The sequence below is a fragment of the Poeciliopsis prolifica genome, unplaced genomic scaffold, assembly GCF_027474105.1.
Source record: "Poeciliopsis prolifica strain line A6 unplaced genomic scaffold, Auburn_PproV2 SCAFFOLD013, whole genome shotgun sequence".
Taxonomy (NCBI): domain Eukaryota; kingdom Metazoa; phylum Chordata; class Actinopteri; order Cyprinodontiformes; family Poeciliidae; genus Poeciliopsis; species Poeciliopsis prolifica.
Genome location: NW_026562388.1, coordinates 9,539,801 through 9,556,472, shown reverse-complemented (window position 1 = coordinate 9,556,472; position 16,672 = coordinate 9,539,801). Strand labels below are relative to the sequence as shown.

At 39.7% G+C, this 16,672-nt stretch overlaps 1 protein-coding gene across 2 annotated transcripts in view; it reads right to left on the bottom strand.

Moving 5' to 3' along the window:
* The window catches only part of LOC129365237 (AT-rich interactive domain-containing protein 1B-like), a 194,957-nt gene that overhangs the window by 61,087 nt on the left and 117,198 nt on the right, over positions 1-16,672 (bottom strand). For both annotated transcript variants that reach the window (XM_055038316.1, XM_055038317.1), the window contains exon 5: positions 233-527. In XM_055038316.1, the coding sequence (XP_054894291.1) occupies positions 233-527 (295 nt within the window). The remainder of the gene's footprint in view (positions 1-232; positions 528-16,672) is intronic.

The following is a 16,672-nucleotide window of genomic DNA, read 5'->3' as shown; positions in this document are numbered from 1 at the left end:
CTGTGGGATTCTTTGACCTTCTTCTCTCTTTTGCTTTCAAACAGAAAAATTCAAAAGAAACTTTTAGCAGAAATTCAAAACATAAAATACAAAATACAGCTCTGACATCAGCGGAATATTTGGCAGTGTTTTTTTTTTTGGTAATTAAAAAAATCCCTAGAAACCCATGCTAACTTTTAATCAAGTTAAACCACATAGTTAAAATGCATGAGGCTCAAAAGGGAAACTCTACCTGGAGCTGTGGTGTTGGCAGGGGGTCCACTGGCAGGAGAAATTGGTCCTGAGCCCGAACGGGACGGCTGGGATTGAGTGGAGCCTGCTGGGGACCCCACTGGAGAGGGAGAGGGCCCACTCCTCTGGCCAGGGAGGTGGGGCGAAAAGGGGGACTGTCCCTGGTTACCGGTGCCTCCCGGCTCCACTTGGCTGCTGCCGCTGCTGCTGCCGTTGGAGGATCCGCCAGCTCCGACAGCCGAGCCCAGGCCGGCCTCTGTCCCAGTGGGGAGGTCATCAATCGAGCCAGAGAGATCCTGGAACGCAAGCAGAGACTTACAGTGAGTATTTGTGAAGCTCATCCAAGCATTTGATGAGAGCTGACAAGCAGCAGGTGGCAAATTTAAATGTAGGCTCAAGCGAGCACATCATTTTCCCAGAGCACATTATGTCATAAAGAAGAGGCAGCTCTGCAAATATTACTGGAAAAGATTAAATATATGGGCAATAAGTGTCAGAAACATTTAAACTTTAAGGCTTTTATTTCAATGTGTGTAAATTAAAGCTGACTTATATATGACCCTCAACATCCTCAAGAAAATATCTTTATAGTCTCTGTGTCAGTGGTGGAAAATTCTAAACATACCAAAGAACAAGCCAGTAAACTGTCCAGGCTGTGGTGGTAAAAATAAATTGTAATGGGCTTTCATTCAGACCAAGGGTGAGTTCATATTACAGTTTCAATTCCCAGTGGTGAGCAAAAGGCTGTGTACTTAGGTGTGTGTGTGTCTGTGTGTGCGTGCGCACTTAGCAGGTAGTTCCCTGTTCTAAAGCAATTCCAGGGAATCCCCCAATAATACTGCTGACACACCGCCGACTGCATAAAAGTGCGGAGCGCCAGAGGAAAGTAAAAGCGGCAGTGATGGAAGTAAAGTGCAGACCAGATGTGAAGTGATGAGATGAATCATGATGTCTGCCCACCGACCACACATCACACACACGTTCACACTGAACAGAGAGGCTGCGGCTCAGCTGTGTGCGACGACGAGGGGAAGTCACCTGTAAATAACCCCTGTTTTTCTGGCTGGTACCCATTTGAGGAAAAAAGTGGAAAGTTGCAAGTGGATGACAGCTGATCCTACCAGCTATACCAGGGCCTGTGGTCTCTTCAGTCACGTTCCACCTGAGCCCTAACCGTTCATTGTCAACTCAGATATGTTCCTCAGTGTCCCTGAAATGGAAATGAGCCCTGCTCATCCATCAAAAGCATAAACATAATGTTCAGATTTTTTTTTTCTTTTTACATTTGTATGTGATTTTAGACACAAAAAAAGTGCTTTTTGCATTCATCATACCATCTCTTTTAATAAACAAGGTAACTAAATTTTGTCTGAGTAAGTCTATCTGCAGGTGGCCGCATTGTTTTCTGGTCAAACAAAATAGGATAGTTAAAGTCACCCTTTCTAGAAGGTTGATATCTCAGCCCCATCCTGTATTGTCAGTGTACTTAAGTGATTGTGAAACTAATAAAGTATAAAGTTACATTTGTAGACAACAGCAGCTATTGGAGTTAGAATTTTTTTTAACAAAGCTTATACAAACAATGTTACTATTACTGGAGTTAAGGAATATGCAGAATGATGTGCAATACAATGTCAAAAACAGATGGCTGGAAGTATATTTGAACGTGACAAATCAAATTAAGGGCACAATAACTCAAGAAGTTCCAACTATATTTTATTGCTTCAAATCTACAGTTGGTGCAACATGTCTACTAATCAGTCAATAACGGGCTCTAATCGAGCAGTTTTCCAACTAAATAATCTATATATTGTGAAATATTTTTCATGTGAGAATATTATATACTTCTCTAAATTATATGTATTTATTTAATAATCTAAGCCAGTGTAAAATGTGTTTCATTGCATTTTTCATGTTAAATCCACTGAATGTATATGATAAGAGTTTAAACTAGCACTGGTACAGAAATAAAAGCTGTATGAAGAAATAAAAAATTCCCTGTTTTATTAAAAGTTGAATATAGATAACTATTTTTATGAAAATTTTGCTCTTTGGGATTAAATCTAAACATACTCTCTGTAAAAACACTGGCAGCTCTGACATACCTTCAGTTTAGCGTCAGAGCAACACAACTTTTCTCATTACAACGACACAATGCAATATCAGATAAATAATGTGACAGTCGACCCTCCCACCCCCTTAACCCATTCTTTCCATTCATGGTTCTTGGCTTAGCCAGTGGAACAGACAACCAAGTCAGTGTGGCAGCCCGTCCATGCCTGATTGTTTTAGTTAATGCGATCTCAACTGTGACACACATAGCCTTTGTTTTCCATCATGCTGCTGTGAGTGCCCACCCACCCCGACAGCCTGCCAGTCTGTCGCCTGGTATTATCTACCTTCGCTCCGCTGGGCACAACGGCTACTATCTTTCCTCTCCCCAATTCATGATCTCACTCTCTGCTGCAGCCAATCGAGCCGCCCTTTGCACCGAGCTGATTGGCGCCATGTTCTGCCTCCTCCAATGGGGCCGAATGTTGTTTTTTGCCCCACCGGCTGTTTCGGGTGCATGCTATTTGACACGGAGGGGTTACCATGAGAGCTGGTGTGACCGAGGCTTTCCCAAAAAACACCGGGAGCCAGCCGGATGTACAGCTAGGTTGTTAACCTACAGGCTAATCGTGTGAATGGATCGGAATAATTGCATTTCATCTAATTGGGTGCTGTTGCCAGCATTTCCTGTGGCAGTTTAGGGGTGGCAAAATGTGTACCAGTAATTCGTTTAGAGGCTGTTAGGCTCATTTGGATTATACACACACTTGAGCACAGCTGTGTGGCCCAAGACCAAAAAAGTAGTGGTGCTGTTTAACATGCAGAGGTGGGAACGCTTAATGCTCATAGACGTAAAACTGTAAATACCCTACAGACAGTGAAGCATGATGCATATACAAGCATAAGATTTAATCATTGTTCGTGGTTATAGAGCATTGTTACCTTGGTTCGATATAGAGAATTAAAGCCAGCTACCCCGCTCATGGCAGATCTCAGGATCCAAACGCCCAACAATCTGGGGCCCTCATCCAAAGTGGCCCAAATCCAATTTGTTTGGCTCGGGGCTGCAAATTGCTCTGTGCATTGAGTCTCCAAATAGCTGTCAACCACTCCCGCTTGGCGTCCTTTATCGCTTAATTCGCTCCTGGAGCATGTAATTGTCATAATAAGAAAAATATTGAGGTGATAATAACCAGTTACTTTGAGATGCCCCCCCTGCACCTCCACCACTAGATTCAAGACACACAGACACATACATATTCACATTTTTGCACACACACTTTGGGTCAGCTACACATTTCACACAACATTGGAGAGGCAGTCGCTCGTGACCCTTCACCTCACTGGTGTTAGTGCTCCTCTGTTTGTGTGTGCGAGTGTGACAGGAACGCAGGCTGCAAGGCTGTCACAGCAAGACATGCTTGAGCACTGATGTGGCCGAGGGGACAGATGAGGCTTTTTACACACACATCCTGCCCCTCACTCATGCTACTAACCCACACACACATATCCACCCTCTAAGGCATCAGTGTGAAGCAGGGAGCTGTCACATCCAGCAGACTGCGCGCCTTCTCCCCTGACCATGGCACTGATGCTGTCTCCTCTCACAGCACTCTGGGAATTAATCAAAGTTGCTATGAAAGTAGGACCGAGTGGGTGCACGTGCACGCGTGTGCGTGCACAAGTGGTTCTTGGTCTAGACAGGGAGGAGCCAACATTTACAGTTTCCTACAGGGTCCAGGAAGATGGAGAGACTGCGACTTCCCCTGTCTCTCATTTCCTCCATCAAGTGTCTATTTTCCTGTCTCAAGCTGTCTGTCCCAGTCAGAGGCGTTAAATGGCTCAGAGCTATGCAGCAGATGGCTAGCCGGTTAACTACAGCCTGAAACACGAACGCAAATACAGCAAGTGAGCGCTGTGAGGGGACATCACTTCAACACAACCAGGCTTTTGACTGCAAAACCCGAAAAATGTACTTTCACTTTCAATGTATTTAACATGGCACGCAAAAGTATTCATATCTAGTTATTTACATTTTGTCATGCCACAAATGTGGGTGATGGCATAGTCATCTAATCAATCAAATCCAGACTTGAAACTGATTCAAAATCTGCAGAATCACTGGATGAATTTTCACAAATACAATCTATTCAATCTGATCATGTGTGAATTGCTTTACAAAGAATGTAGAGTGAACAAATGCAAATGTGGTTGAGACATCCCCCAAAAAGACCTGCTGCTGTAATTACAGCAAAATATAATTATACAAAGCATTGACTCAGAACTTTAGAGAAGTGAAATCTTTGCAGCTTATCTTGAAAGCATGTTTAGGTCCCACATTTCCATCTATAGGTTTGGCTTTACATTTTTTTTAAACACGGAAAGAGTGAAAAGATTAAGCAGATCCAATCTATATGTGGCAGACATCTACTAATGAGCACAACATAAAATAATCATACAGTACGGTGAAACTATTTTTAAACTCAGCATGAACAGGTAGGTCTTAGTAACCTGTTTCTATTGCAAAACCGTAAAATCCATAATAACCTTTCATAACATCAAACACAAAGCTGCTGCAATTGATGCAATGTACATCGAAAAAACAGAGCTCAATAGAGAGTTTTATTCTCTGGGTAAATATAATGATATAAACTGTAATTAACTCCAATAGCTATCGTTTGTAGGCCTGAGGGACGGGTCTTCTTGTGGCAGCTCTGTGCTCATTTATCGACTCCGGCCGCTGTACTTTCTATTTTTATAGTGCACTGGAGACAGCGAGGAAATGCTATTACAAAGGCGTTATTCTTTAAATTCTTACTCCCATTCAGTGAAAACCAAATGAAATGCTGTGCAAATGAATCCAAATGGACTGCTGAATGCTTCTCTGAGTGTGTATGTTTTGAAGAGGGTTGTAATGCAATGCCCCATGCAGAGCCCTGGCTGTAATACCCTTCAATAAATGCTATTAAGCACAGAGAAGAAAGATTTTGTGCAGCAGAAGTTTTAGAAGACGCCCTCATTATAATTTATTTTTTCACATCAATCAGCTGGAATGTTTACAAAGGCTGAAGTGATGATGATAATTAGTGTTCACGATGATGAGAAGTGATAGAAATGATGGTTGTTTCAACTATGACATCTTCATCAACATGTGCCTGAAAAACAACAGTACCCAACCTTGTACTATGGCTTCACTGTTTTCGTTACTATATGTTGACAGGACTGTGGAAGGAGGATGTGTGGAGAAAAGAGTCTCTAGAACCTTCAGAGTGTCTCTACAAAGCACAAACAGACTAAAAAAAGGTGAGATGCTCAGAGTGCTTGCCAAAAAAAAGCACCCCAATAAGTGACTGAGCATGTTAACATGCCAACTCATGACCCTCTGGATTATCCACTGAATTCCAAAGAGAAAATGGTTTAGCCTCAAGTGCCTCAAGTCTTTAGAATTCATTTAAGCTTGAATGTATAAGTCTCCCACTGAGAACCATAAAGTAAGAGAGAGTATATGTCAAAGAGTTAAACCAGGTAACTCACCAGGGTCATGCTTCTATTCAAAGTGCTCCACACTGCAAACACTAAAAGCCCCTTATGGGTTCAGTAAAAATGAAAGAAACTGGTTTGTCATGTTCTCAAATGGATACAAAGTCAAATAGTTAGCAGTGGAAAAAAACAACAGAATTGTACTGTACTATTTTTATAATGTAAAAATGGCTTCATAATTTTGTACATAAACAACAGAATCCATAAAAAAACCCCTACATTATTGGATGTCAGATTGTTCTTAGAAAAATCTGCATTAAAAGTGTTTGTTTTTCCTGGAACAACATCTGCCTTAACTGAGCAGGAACATTTGTGCAGAAACATAAAGGTAGTTTGCTATTATTTTCCTTTCTCTGCCTTTAAACACTTTACAAAACCCAGACTCTTTGTGATGCTTCTGCTTCTTGATCAGAACAAAAATATGTTTTATACAAGCAACTCTGAGACAAAGTCAGTAGTTTGGATATCTTACTTACGATTCATAAAAAGTCATTAAATTGGGTGTTGATGCAAAGAGCACCTCATTACATTAGTAATTGTTGCTATTTCTCAGGAGGCCTCCTCAGAAATAGGAGGCCTATTTCTCAGAAAGCTTTTTGTAATGCTCAAATATGGGCACAATGCTCTAAAGGCACATCTGAGGCAGTATTACTTATAGGCTAATAAAGAAAACAAAAAAATCAAGTACTTCTAGTAACTAAATTAGGATTACAGTAGGCTTGATATTACTGTGTGGCATTTCTGCTTCCTTACTTTTAGTTTTCATTTCATTCAACTTCTAAGAACACCCCCAACTTTTCAGGAACCGGGCTCTAGAATGAAATGATAGTTATGCCAACTGTAATATTGTTTTTTCAGTCATACGACCACTCAAAGCATTATCACAAATATCAAAGTAGAGAACATTAATATCGAAAGGAACTAGATGGATAGCAAAAAAATATTAGTGCTATGCATTTACTCGTTATGTTAGTTAGATATCTGGTAACACTTTCACTGCTTAATTCAGCTGAAAATGTGTTAGGATTGCATTACCATGTTTTGGCAAAATTATTTAGATAAGCTATTTTATTGCTAATAATGCAGAGGCAGCCAGATGCAACACTTTCAATAAAAAAATTGACGCTTCACTTGGGGGTGTTACAGCTGAAGCAAAAGGTGACTCAAAGCAGGTAAACAAATGACAATCATCTCCAATTTAATGTAGATTGATCAGTCTGAAGTTTGTAAACAGAGTGGAAGACTTTTATGACTGTGTTTTAAATTATGAACAAATTATCAAGAAGCCTACACAATGGTCACTTAAATGCACCACTGAAGAAAGAGAAAAAACAAAGAATTCTACTTTGAGCAAACTAACAATACTATTAGCACCCTCTGTGACACCTTTGAATAGCTTTCCTGAAATGCGAAGGTTGGTTTTGGTGTAATGTGAATCTTTTTTTTTTTTACAATGAAGCAAAACAAATTATTAAACTGCCAATGTTGTTTTATATTAATAGAGGGTAAACTTTATGTAGAATGAGAAAGTCTGGGAACTGTTTGTATCCAAAGACGGCCTGACCTTTGATTTGCAAACTGAGATACTGCTAATTCATTTAAAGTAGTAGATTTGAATTTCTTTTCATTGAGGACACCACATTTTTAGCGGTGAAGCAGAAAAGCAAAGACCTCCCATTTTCTGAACTTTTCAACATCTATTGGGGCACAAAAGTTCTCCACAACGTAGTTTCTAATGCACGTCGTCCACTCACCGCCTTTTCTTTACACCAACACGCACTCTCACTCTATTTGTTCTGCTCATATTGGTTCTGCTAATGTTTTTATTTAAGGCATTCCAGCATGACATTCTGCCATCACCCCACCCCCTCCTCACCTCTCCATTCACCCAAGAGGGAGCTGAAAAACAACGCATGACACAGAAAGTGTGTGCGTGCACATGTGCGTGTGTGTGTGTGTGTGTGTGAATGAGAAAAGAGAGAGGGATGGAAGAAGATGAAAAAATAAAGAAATAAATAGGGGCCCAAATTCCTCATTTCTAATTCAACTGCTCGTTCAGCTTAACCTCTCTCTCCTCAGCAATTAAAGCGCACGCCACATCCTTCACGCTGCGTACAGCCGAGGCTAAATAATGCAGGGGGCATCCAGCGCCCGCATCCTTTATCATCCCAAATGACAGCCATTTGCATATCTCCCCAGTCAATTAGAGCACGGTGGAATAATCAGCCCATAATTGGGGGAGAGCGTCGGTAATCACCCGCCCTGGCACACCGACAGGGCCATTGGAGGAGTTGGGTTGGGGGTGGGTTGTGTCGGGCTAAATTCATGTGTGTGTGTCACAGGGAAGAAAGCCCACCGAGTGCAGACTTCAAACTAGCACGTCCAAACAACCATTCTAACTTTCCCGGGTTCGTGCATTTGCTCTCAGTTCCACTAATTTGCAAATATTTGCACCTATTTGACACTTGCAGATTATTTCCATGTGATATTTTTCATCCAAATGGGTCGGGAAGTCATTTTTATAGCATTTATGTGATTCATGAGTGACAGTTTTCATTACAGATGCCCTTCATTCTAAAATATTACCAAATGATAATGTCTTTCTATTTCAATGAATGTGAAAACCAACATCTCCTCCTTCATTGCGGCTTTTGCATACAGTTTAAAGGCTTAAAATTATGAATATTAATAGCAAGGATGCCGCAATGCAAAACAAACTTGAAACATTGATGTGGTTTTTATAAATGGGCCTTTTTTAAATACATTCTTAAAATGTTGAACGAAAGATGATTGTTTTCCACCGTAGTGCTTCATTTGTGGAAATATCCCTGCCTGGAGTTTTTAGAGATACTAGTGTAATTGTACATATACACATGCAGTCCAGTGTAGCGCCCGTCGTTCGTTGCTCCCTCTGAGTCTCAGTTTCAAAACAGACAGATAAAACATCTGCATCACTGTCAAATGAGGCAGATTATTACCCCTCAATCTTAGATGTGCCTCCAAGATTTAGAGGCACTTCAGGTGACTTTAAATAGGCTACAAACGATGTATGATGTTCTTCTGCAGAGACGACAGCCAGGGGCCACTGATGAGCTGACAGGAAAGACAAAGCCAGTTGATTCCACTCTGTAAAGTTAAGACAGGTTGTCTGCCTACTACGGTTTCTACTGATTAAATGTTTGAGGGATCTTTGATTGCTTGATTAACATTGTTCCTTCTTGTGTTAACATACAGACCAAGTTCATTTTACTTCATTCTGTTTTTAACTAGGTGTCATTGTATAGATCATGTTAACCCCCAAAGGAAAGCAACTGAAATAAATAATACAATTGTAAGTTATATAGAAATTACCAGTTAGGTAGAAGTGGATTACTGTTTTTAAATGTTTGTTTTAATTTATTTGAATTTTATCGTTATTCAATTTGACATTTTATTAATTTCAGTCACTCTTTTTACATAATTCAAACTTTAAAGTGCAAATATTCCTTCAGACTTTATTTTACATTGTGAAATTCAATAAATGTGATAGTTCATTATATAAAAGAATAAAACCTTTTTTTGTGAAGAACTTGGAGTTCAGATTATTTCATGAATCAAATAAACTTGTCAACCAATTTATGGGAAAAGTCTTTGCTGCCATTAAGCAGGCGATTGTTTCTAAAGATTAGCCAAAGGTGAGAGATATTTTGTGGTTGAACTGCTGATATCTAATGTGTTATGCCATGTGTCGTCATGTTTGCAAATCTCCTGTCAGAGCTATTAAAATCATAGACCTCTGAGCAACAAAGAGCAACATTACAAACATCCAAGAACAACAGAAGAACGAACACATTCGAACACCTGGGGGGGGGGGGATCTGCACTTGTTTAGATTCGGACAATCGGAGCTCTCTTATGGGAAGTTTCCAGGGCAGCTTTGAAGTGTGATGGCTGTACAGCCTCTGTGTTTTGCCTGCTGAAAGAGCTTCCTGCTGAAGGACTTTTTTTTTTGTAAAACAACATTTCCTTTAATACTCTGAAACCTCGATTCCTCAGATGCACTGGCGTCGTCCTCTGAACATGACAAATAAAAGGGATGACTTAAGAGAGGAAGAAAAGAGCTGGCTTGACAGTGACGGGTGCGGTGGAGGTGAGCGTGTGAAGGAACATCAGAAGAAACCCAGGCAAGGTTAGTTCCCATCTGCAGCTCCATCCTTTTGTGTCTCCCCAGCTGCTTTCTTTTTCTCCCTCATGCTTTTGTATTTACTTTACCCAATCGAGTTCAGTGCTGGCCAGCACTGCCTCTGCGCTGTTTTAGCCTCAATGCTGCTTTGGAGAGATGAAACAAACGCCGTTCACTTGCTTTTTGATAGAAGTGGAGGTAAGAGACTGAAAGAATTGGATTGGGAAGGAGGCAAGGACAGTGCAGGGAATGGCAATGATGGTTTGCCTTGATTTAACTGATGTGCTGCACTTCAGTCTATTACAAACAAAAGGGGCAAAAAGACCAACGCTGAGGCAAAGCAGCTGAAACACAATAAAGAAAAGCTTCTTTTGAAGAGTAAAGTTGACACAAAACACAAGAATTGGGAGCATTTTGAAGCATCTCTCCCTGTCTGCAACGGATGGAAACATTGATTTCCTTTTTACCTTTTCTTTTTTTTTTAAGGAGGTGTCTTTCCCTGTCAGAGCCCCATTCCACTGCTCTCAGGGGATCTGTGGCATTTCCTGCCAGCCGGACTGCCCTGTTCTGCAGAGACTGATGCATCACTGTCAAAATGACTCCGATCAAAAAGAGGGAGTGGGAGAAGGTAGGGGAGGGAGAAGGGATGGGGGGCAGGCTGACTTGATCAGAGCATCACAAGGCGATTTCCCCCCATTGGACGTTCCGCCTGTCAGGGCGTCTGCTTTGGTAATCCATCAGTATGAGCTGGTGATCAATAATGGGAGTGGTCAAATTTTGAGTTATATCTTATCCTCGTTTGTCTGCATTAGTGATACAAAATAGAAAAATTAAAACTGGACTCTTCTTCTGCTTAGATGTAGGGACAGAATTTTAAAAGGAAGCATTTGCTTATTGTAGTGGCATCTTGTGAAAGTCAAGTCTCTCTTGCGATGTGTTACCTATTTTGCTCACAGCTTCTGACTTCATCTGGTTGAGTAACTCAGTTGAGCTAAAGGAACTTGGTAATAAAGAGTGTTAGTCAGCTGAGTCAACAATACTGAGGCAGCACATCCTCAGTGTGTACTCACAAGTTAAATATTAAATACAACTTATTGCCTATATAGTACATTTTAGAGATTCAATTTGATGGCATGTAAATACGTTGTCTGAAACCAATTTAAACATATATATTAGTGCTTTTTTATCTCTAAAAGTCTTCATGCTATTAATTTATTTTTTATTTTCAAAAATATTTCCATAGTTTTTCTTTTGAAAAAAGAAAAAATATGGAAATAGTTTTTCTTTTGAAAAACTATGTCCGGTTAAGCGTGACAATGGATTGCTGGACTCAATATTTGAATATATTTGTTAAAAGAATCATGTTTTCTAGATAGAAAACATAGTCTACCGATGACCAGCTGTGGAAGAAGGTTGTGTGAAGAATAATTTCTATTATTAAAGAGAGAGAGCAAACCTAAATTAAGACCTAATTCTACTCTATATGGAGATTTCTTTTAAAAGCACAGTTTGAGATTATTAAAACCTTTATTGACTTTGTGAAAAAGGGCAGAGAAATAATGCTTCTTTAGCTAATTATCATATAAATATAAAAGTAGCACTGAAGCCGTTATATACAGGCGGATCAAACCTGGAGGGGAACATTTTATAAGGATCAGATTGTCTTTAAAACAAAATGGTAGTTTGTTACGCACTTATTTGGAACTGAACTCATAACACTTTTCTAATAATGACTCAATGCACTTTTTAATAAAGCTACATAAACCCAGTCAAACTCATACAGATTTGTACATCACTAAGCAGATCAGCATGCAACATTATCATCAAGCTTATTTGTATACAATATTTCAGACAAAGCTGGAACTTAACCCACAACTTTATTGTTGTAAGATAATCACTTTTCCCACAATCACCCTGTTGTTTTGTGCCCAGAATTGAGTAACACAACACTTCCCTTCCCCCAACCTGCAGCTGCAACCTGCTGACCAGTTGTCTGAAAGAAGGCTATTGCAAGTTTGCTTTGGTTATAAGATGCAAGTTTGGCTGTTTGGAAACACAAAAAGACACAAAAATACTAAGACAGTCATGGTATATAAACGAAAGGATCACCACACGTCTCTTCTATTAAAGTAATGCCGTTTTAAAATCAATTTTAGTGTCAAAGTAGAGAAGTTACCGACTACGCACTACCTACTCAGCTAACTGACGATTTGGTATGTGCTAATATACTCTATACAGAGCAGAAAAGCAAATGGAAGTATTTGTTGTAGAAGAAGACCATACTTGAAAATGTCTTCTGAAGATAGAATTTTTATCTACATTTTTTATAGGTGTATGTAATAAAAGAAAAAAGTGAGAACATACACATGGTCAGGGAGAACATGCAAAGACCTTAGTTTGGGATTCAAACCTAGGACCTTCTTGCAGCAAACCACCAGTACCAGTTGCACCACTGTGCAACTGTATTATAATATTATATAAATTAATATAATAAATAATAATTTTATCAATGTACACTATTTGAGAAGAACTGGGAATAATTGGTTTTCTGTTTTAAATAAAAAAAACAAAAAAAAAAACTACCTCATATTGTAAAACTTTCTTGCACGTACTGTGATGTCGTCATGTTGTGGGCTTTCTACTCAACATTTTTACAGAGTAATAAGCTCACATGGGCCCAGTTCTAATGTATATTACTCTCATTTGAAGTTGAATAAGTGAGGCAAACCCAAATAGAAATAGCAGCGGCGTTCTCAGGACAGCCCCTTCGCCCGCAACGTCAGGCAGCATTTCAGAGAGCTCAAACAAACTTTTTAACGGTGAAAACAAATTGGGCTCGCCATCAAAGAGACTTTTCAAAACCCCACAATTTCTCTCTGCCAGTTCAAAAGAACGCTGGTTAGTATAAACAAGCATGGAGAATTCACAGCACAAGAGATATTGTAGGAGGTACAAATGGCTAGAGCTTCGCCACAACAAAGGCAGAGGAGAGCGAATGGAGGGTCGTAATTCATCAAACACTCAACAAAAGCGAGTGTGACTGACTGGCCATGACGGAAAAAAATAAAACAAAAAAATAACTTCTACTTTAATTGGAGCATGTTTTTTTTTCTCCCTCAACTTCATCCATTGTTTTTCAACCTCTGTGTTTTTGCTTGATCTCTTCACTTCACCTCTTTCATACCCTTTTCTCCTACCCTTCTCTAATCAGTTTCAGGGAGAGAAACTCAGAGGAAACTAAAGAAAACAGGGTTAAAGGAAAAAACAGAAAGTTTTAGGAGGAGGAAAAAAAAAATCTCTAGGACCTTTATGGCTTGAGAGATTTCTTAAACAGGCAACCAGGCAGGCGCGGGCCTTGCTCTGCATACCGTCTTTCCATCAACCTCGGGCAAAATCTCATTTGTCAGGGATTCAGTAGAAGACAAGAGGAAAGAGGGAAAGAAATCGAACAAGAGCGGCAGCAGCAGCAGCGGATCCCAGCCCGCCCCTCGGCCGAGCCGTCATTAGCTATGCACAAGACAAACTGCTGACACAAAGTCACACAGCGCGCCGATCGGGGGCTTGTGGGTAGGCAGGAGGAATCCATCCCTCCATCCCTCCACCTGTCTATCGACATCCCCGGCTCTCCCTTGTCTGCCTCCGGTTTTTGCAATTACAATCAAACGGCAGCATCCAGGCCCTGGAGCACTGACTGACGTCTTGGATTAACCGAGATGTGGAGAGGCCTTGAGATGATATGTGTGCGCGTGGGTGTGTATGTCTTTCTCGCTCTCTCTCTCTCTCTCTCTCTCTCTGTGTCTGTCAGCTGTTTTGTTAGTGTGTGTATGTTGCCTCCCCATCAGCATTGATGTGTGTGTTTTCTGTGCTCACTTGCTTCTGTCTGTATATTGTGGATTTATGTAAATGACAAAAGGTGTTATGTATGGATAAAAATAAAAATATGTCGTGCTTTTCAATTAAAGCCCAGTGTTGATACTTTGATAAAAAAAATGAAGAAAAAATTTATTCGAGTAGCAATTTAACAATTTTTGACAATTGAAAAGTACACTCCAATAAAATTTGCAAAATAACACCTCTTTCTCCACTGACATTTTGCAGAAAGCCCTGAGCAGTAATTTTCAGAACAATTTGCATCCTACATTTTGAAGATACAACAAACCGAGACATGGGAGAAATGTCATGAAAAGTGACAACACAACCAAATCTAAAAATCTGACAATAAGAAAAGAAATCACAAAGCTGTCATAAATGAAAAAAAGGGAACAGGCACATGCATCCTCTGAATTAACTTCACTGCTGCGCTGCCACAGTCGAGCAGGCAAACACGCAGCCGTACGAAGAAAAAAAAAGAAGCTCCTCAGAAGCCAATGTGCAAAGTGTGAGGAACAAAAACACGTCAATCTGCTTCGTCCAAAAAAGAATCAGAGCTGCTCCGCCGTGTCCTCTGAGAGATCATTTTTTTAACTCTTCCCTGCTCCACGTCGACGTCATCCGTCAGAAGATGACAAATGTGACATGACAGCTCCGCTCGGGAAGCTGAGACGGAAAACTACTCACAGCCAGCGCAATCTGCACGAAGGGGAAGTTTCTTGGAAACAGCATTTTTAAATAAGCGTGTGTTCTGAAAATGCAAAATAGAGGCTAAATAAAAAGTCTATTTGGCATCACAGAGTTATAATGTTGAATTCAATAAAGGCAATTAAACTTTTAATTTAAGAAATTTATAAATTGGCACATGGAGCCCTCATGAATTTAAAATAATAATAATAAAAAAAACCCTTTGCGGTCTCTTAACAACATGAATTGCAAAAACATTTGTGAGTTATTTCTTTTAGTTTTATTTTTAGCAAGTTTCGTTCCAGCAAAGAAAACAGGATGGTGGGTCCAGCTGCCGTATAGTGTCAGGACCGACGTCAAAAACAAAAACAGAGTAAGATAATCCCACTGTTGCATAATCCAACTTTATGGCATTAAAAGCATCCATTTCAGGTAAAAAAAAAAAAAAAAAGTGAACAGGCAGCAACAATTATTAAAGACAAAGTTGACAACTGAGAGAAGATAAGCTGACTAGAAAAACTAGAGAAACTAGTTAAACCTGCCCAAACTTGCCAAAACACTGCACTGATTCTGACTCACAACTCAAACATGCTATTGTGCATATTAACGCAATTATTTGAGTTGGAAAGTAATTTTCGAGTGAAAAAAAGCAGATATAGTAAATTGCCAACGTATAAACAAATGTATTACAATTTTCCTTTATAACATTTTTACGGCTTAAAGTCATTCTAGAGAGATTTAAGAGAAAAAGTCAAAGTATCTATAGATTTACACAGAACATCCAGCCTTGAACCTTCATCATTTGTTTCAGAGTAACGCAAAGCAAGCAGCTAAAAGACTTCTAAATAACAATACTCAATGTATGGAAGCAAAAATGTTTTCTTCTGTTTTTAATGTTTAAGGCTGTAAAAAAAACCACAAGTTAACTAGCTAAGAAAATTTTTTGAAGGTAATGCTGTTTACAAACTGCAGATGAACGATTCAGACTTTTTGTAGTTGATATTGATTTTTTTTTGTTTTTTGTTTTGCATTATAGTTAATTCTGATCCTATTTTTTTTTGTTTAGATAAAAGTAAGAAATGTGTGTTTTATTGACGTAATAAGCTTGTATTCAGCAGAAAATGAAGGCATCCCAGGACACTTATTGAAATCAACATACCTACTGTCAGTTAATAGATTAAACATAGTGGGAGTTCCAAGTTTCGATACATTTAATAGAAGAAAAAAGTTCAGGTTTTACAGTGTTTTACTTGCCAAAAACCAAAAATTATCTAAAGACCTCTGATGGATCGGCACGTCTTTGCTTATTAACACACAAGCAGTTTGTAGCTCATGATGCAAATATTAAATAGATTGGAGGCTGGCTGCCTCGGAATTCTGCAAAAATCAACCTTAAAATAACACCTTAAACTAACACCTTAAAATAAATTTTGTAAGTGTTTTTGTCTTCTGTTTTTGCTGAAATGTATGTACGGAAATTAAAACTATAAATATTATGACAATAACTTACAATTTTAAAGCAGGAGGAAGAAATGTTGCTTTTCTGTTTTAATCAAAAGCAGTAAAGTCCTACTACACAACTTAGCTTTAAATGCTGGTGATGAACTGGAATATTTTCACTCAAGGTTATCGTACTGTGACAATCTTATGGCAGAACATGCCAACTCGTGAGCCAATGGTCACCTCTGCACAAATGTGTGCACGAGTATGTGCACATCTGTGTGATGTAAGCACATCGAAGAGAGAGGTGACAGCGGCGAGAGGCTGATCTAATAAAAGCGGAAGATGAAACGCTGTCAGAAGCTGCGGCGAGAAGCTCACACGCCGCCGACGTTTGGTAAAACACACACGTGTCTCCTCCCAGAATGCCTCACACGCCACCTCTGGTTCTCTCTTGCTTGCGCGCTCGCTCACATACACACACACCAACACACACATTCTGACACACATATCTGGCTTGATAGACAGTTTCATAGTGTGGTAGCCGAGGTGTTGGCCTATAAAAAGCAGTGCTGATATGATTTAATGGGCAAGTTCTTATTATAAGACTGTCGCTGGGCCCGGCATAATCTGGCTACTGCTCCAGGGCACAGCACTGAGACACATGCACTACAATACTCCACAGCAGATA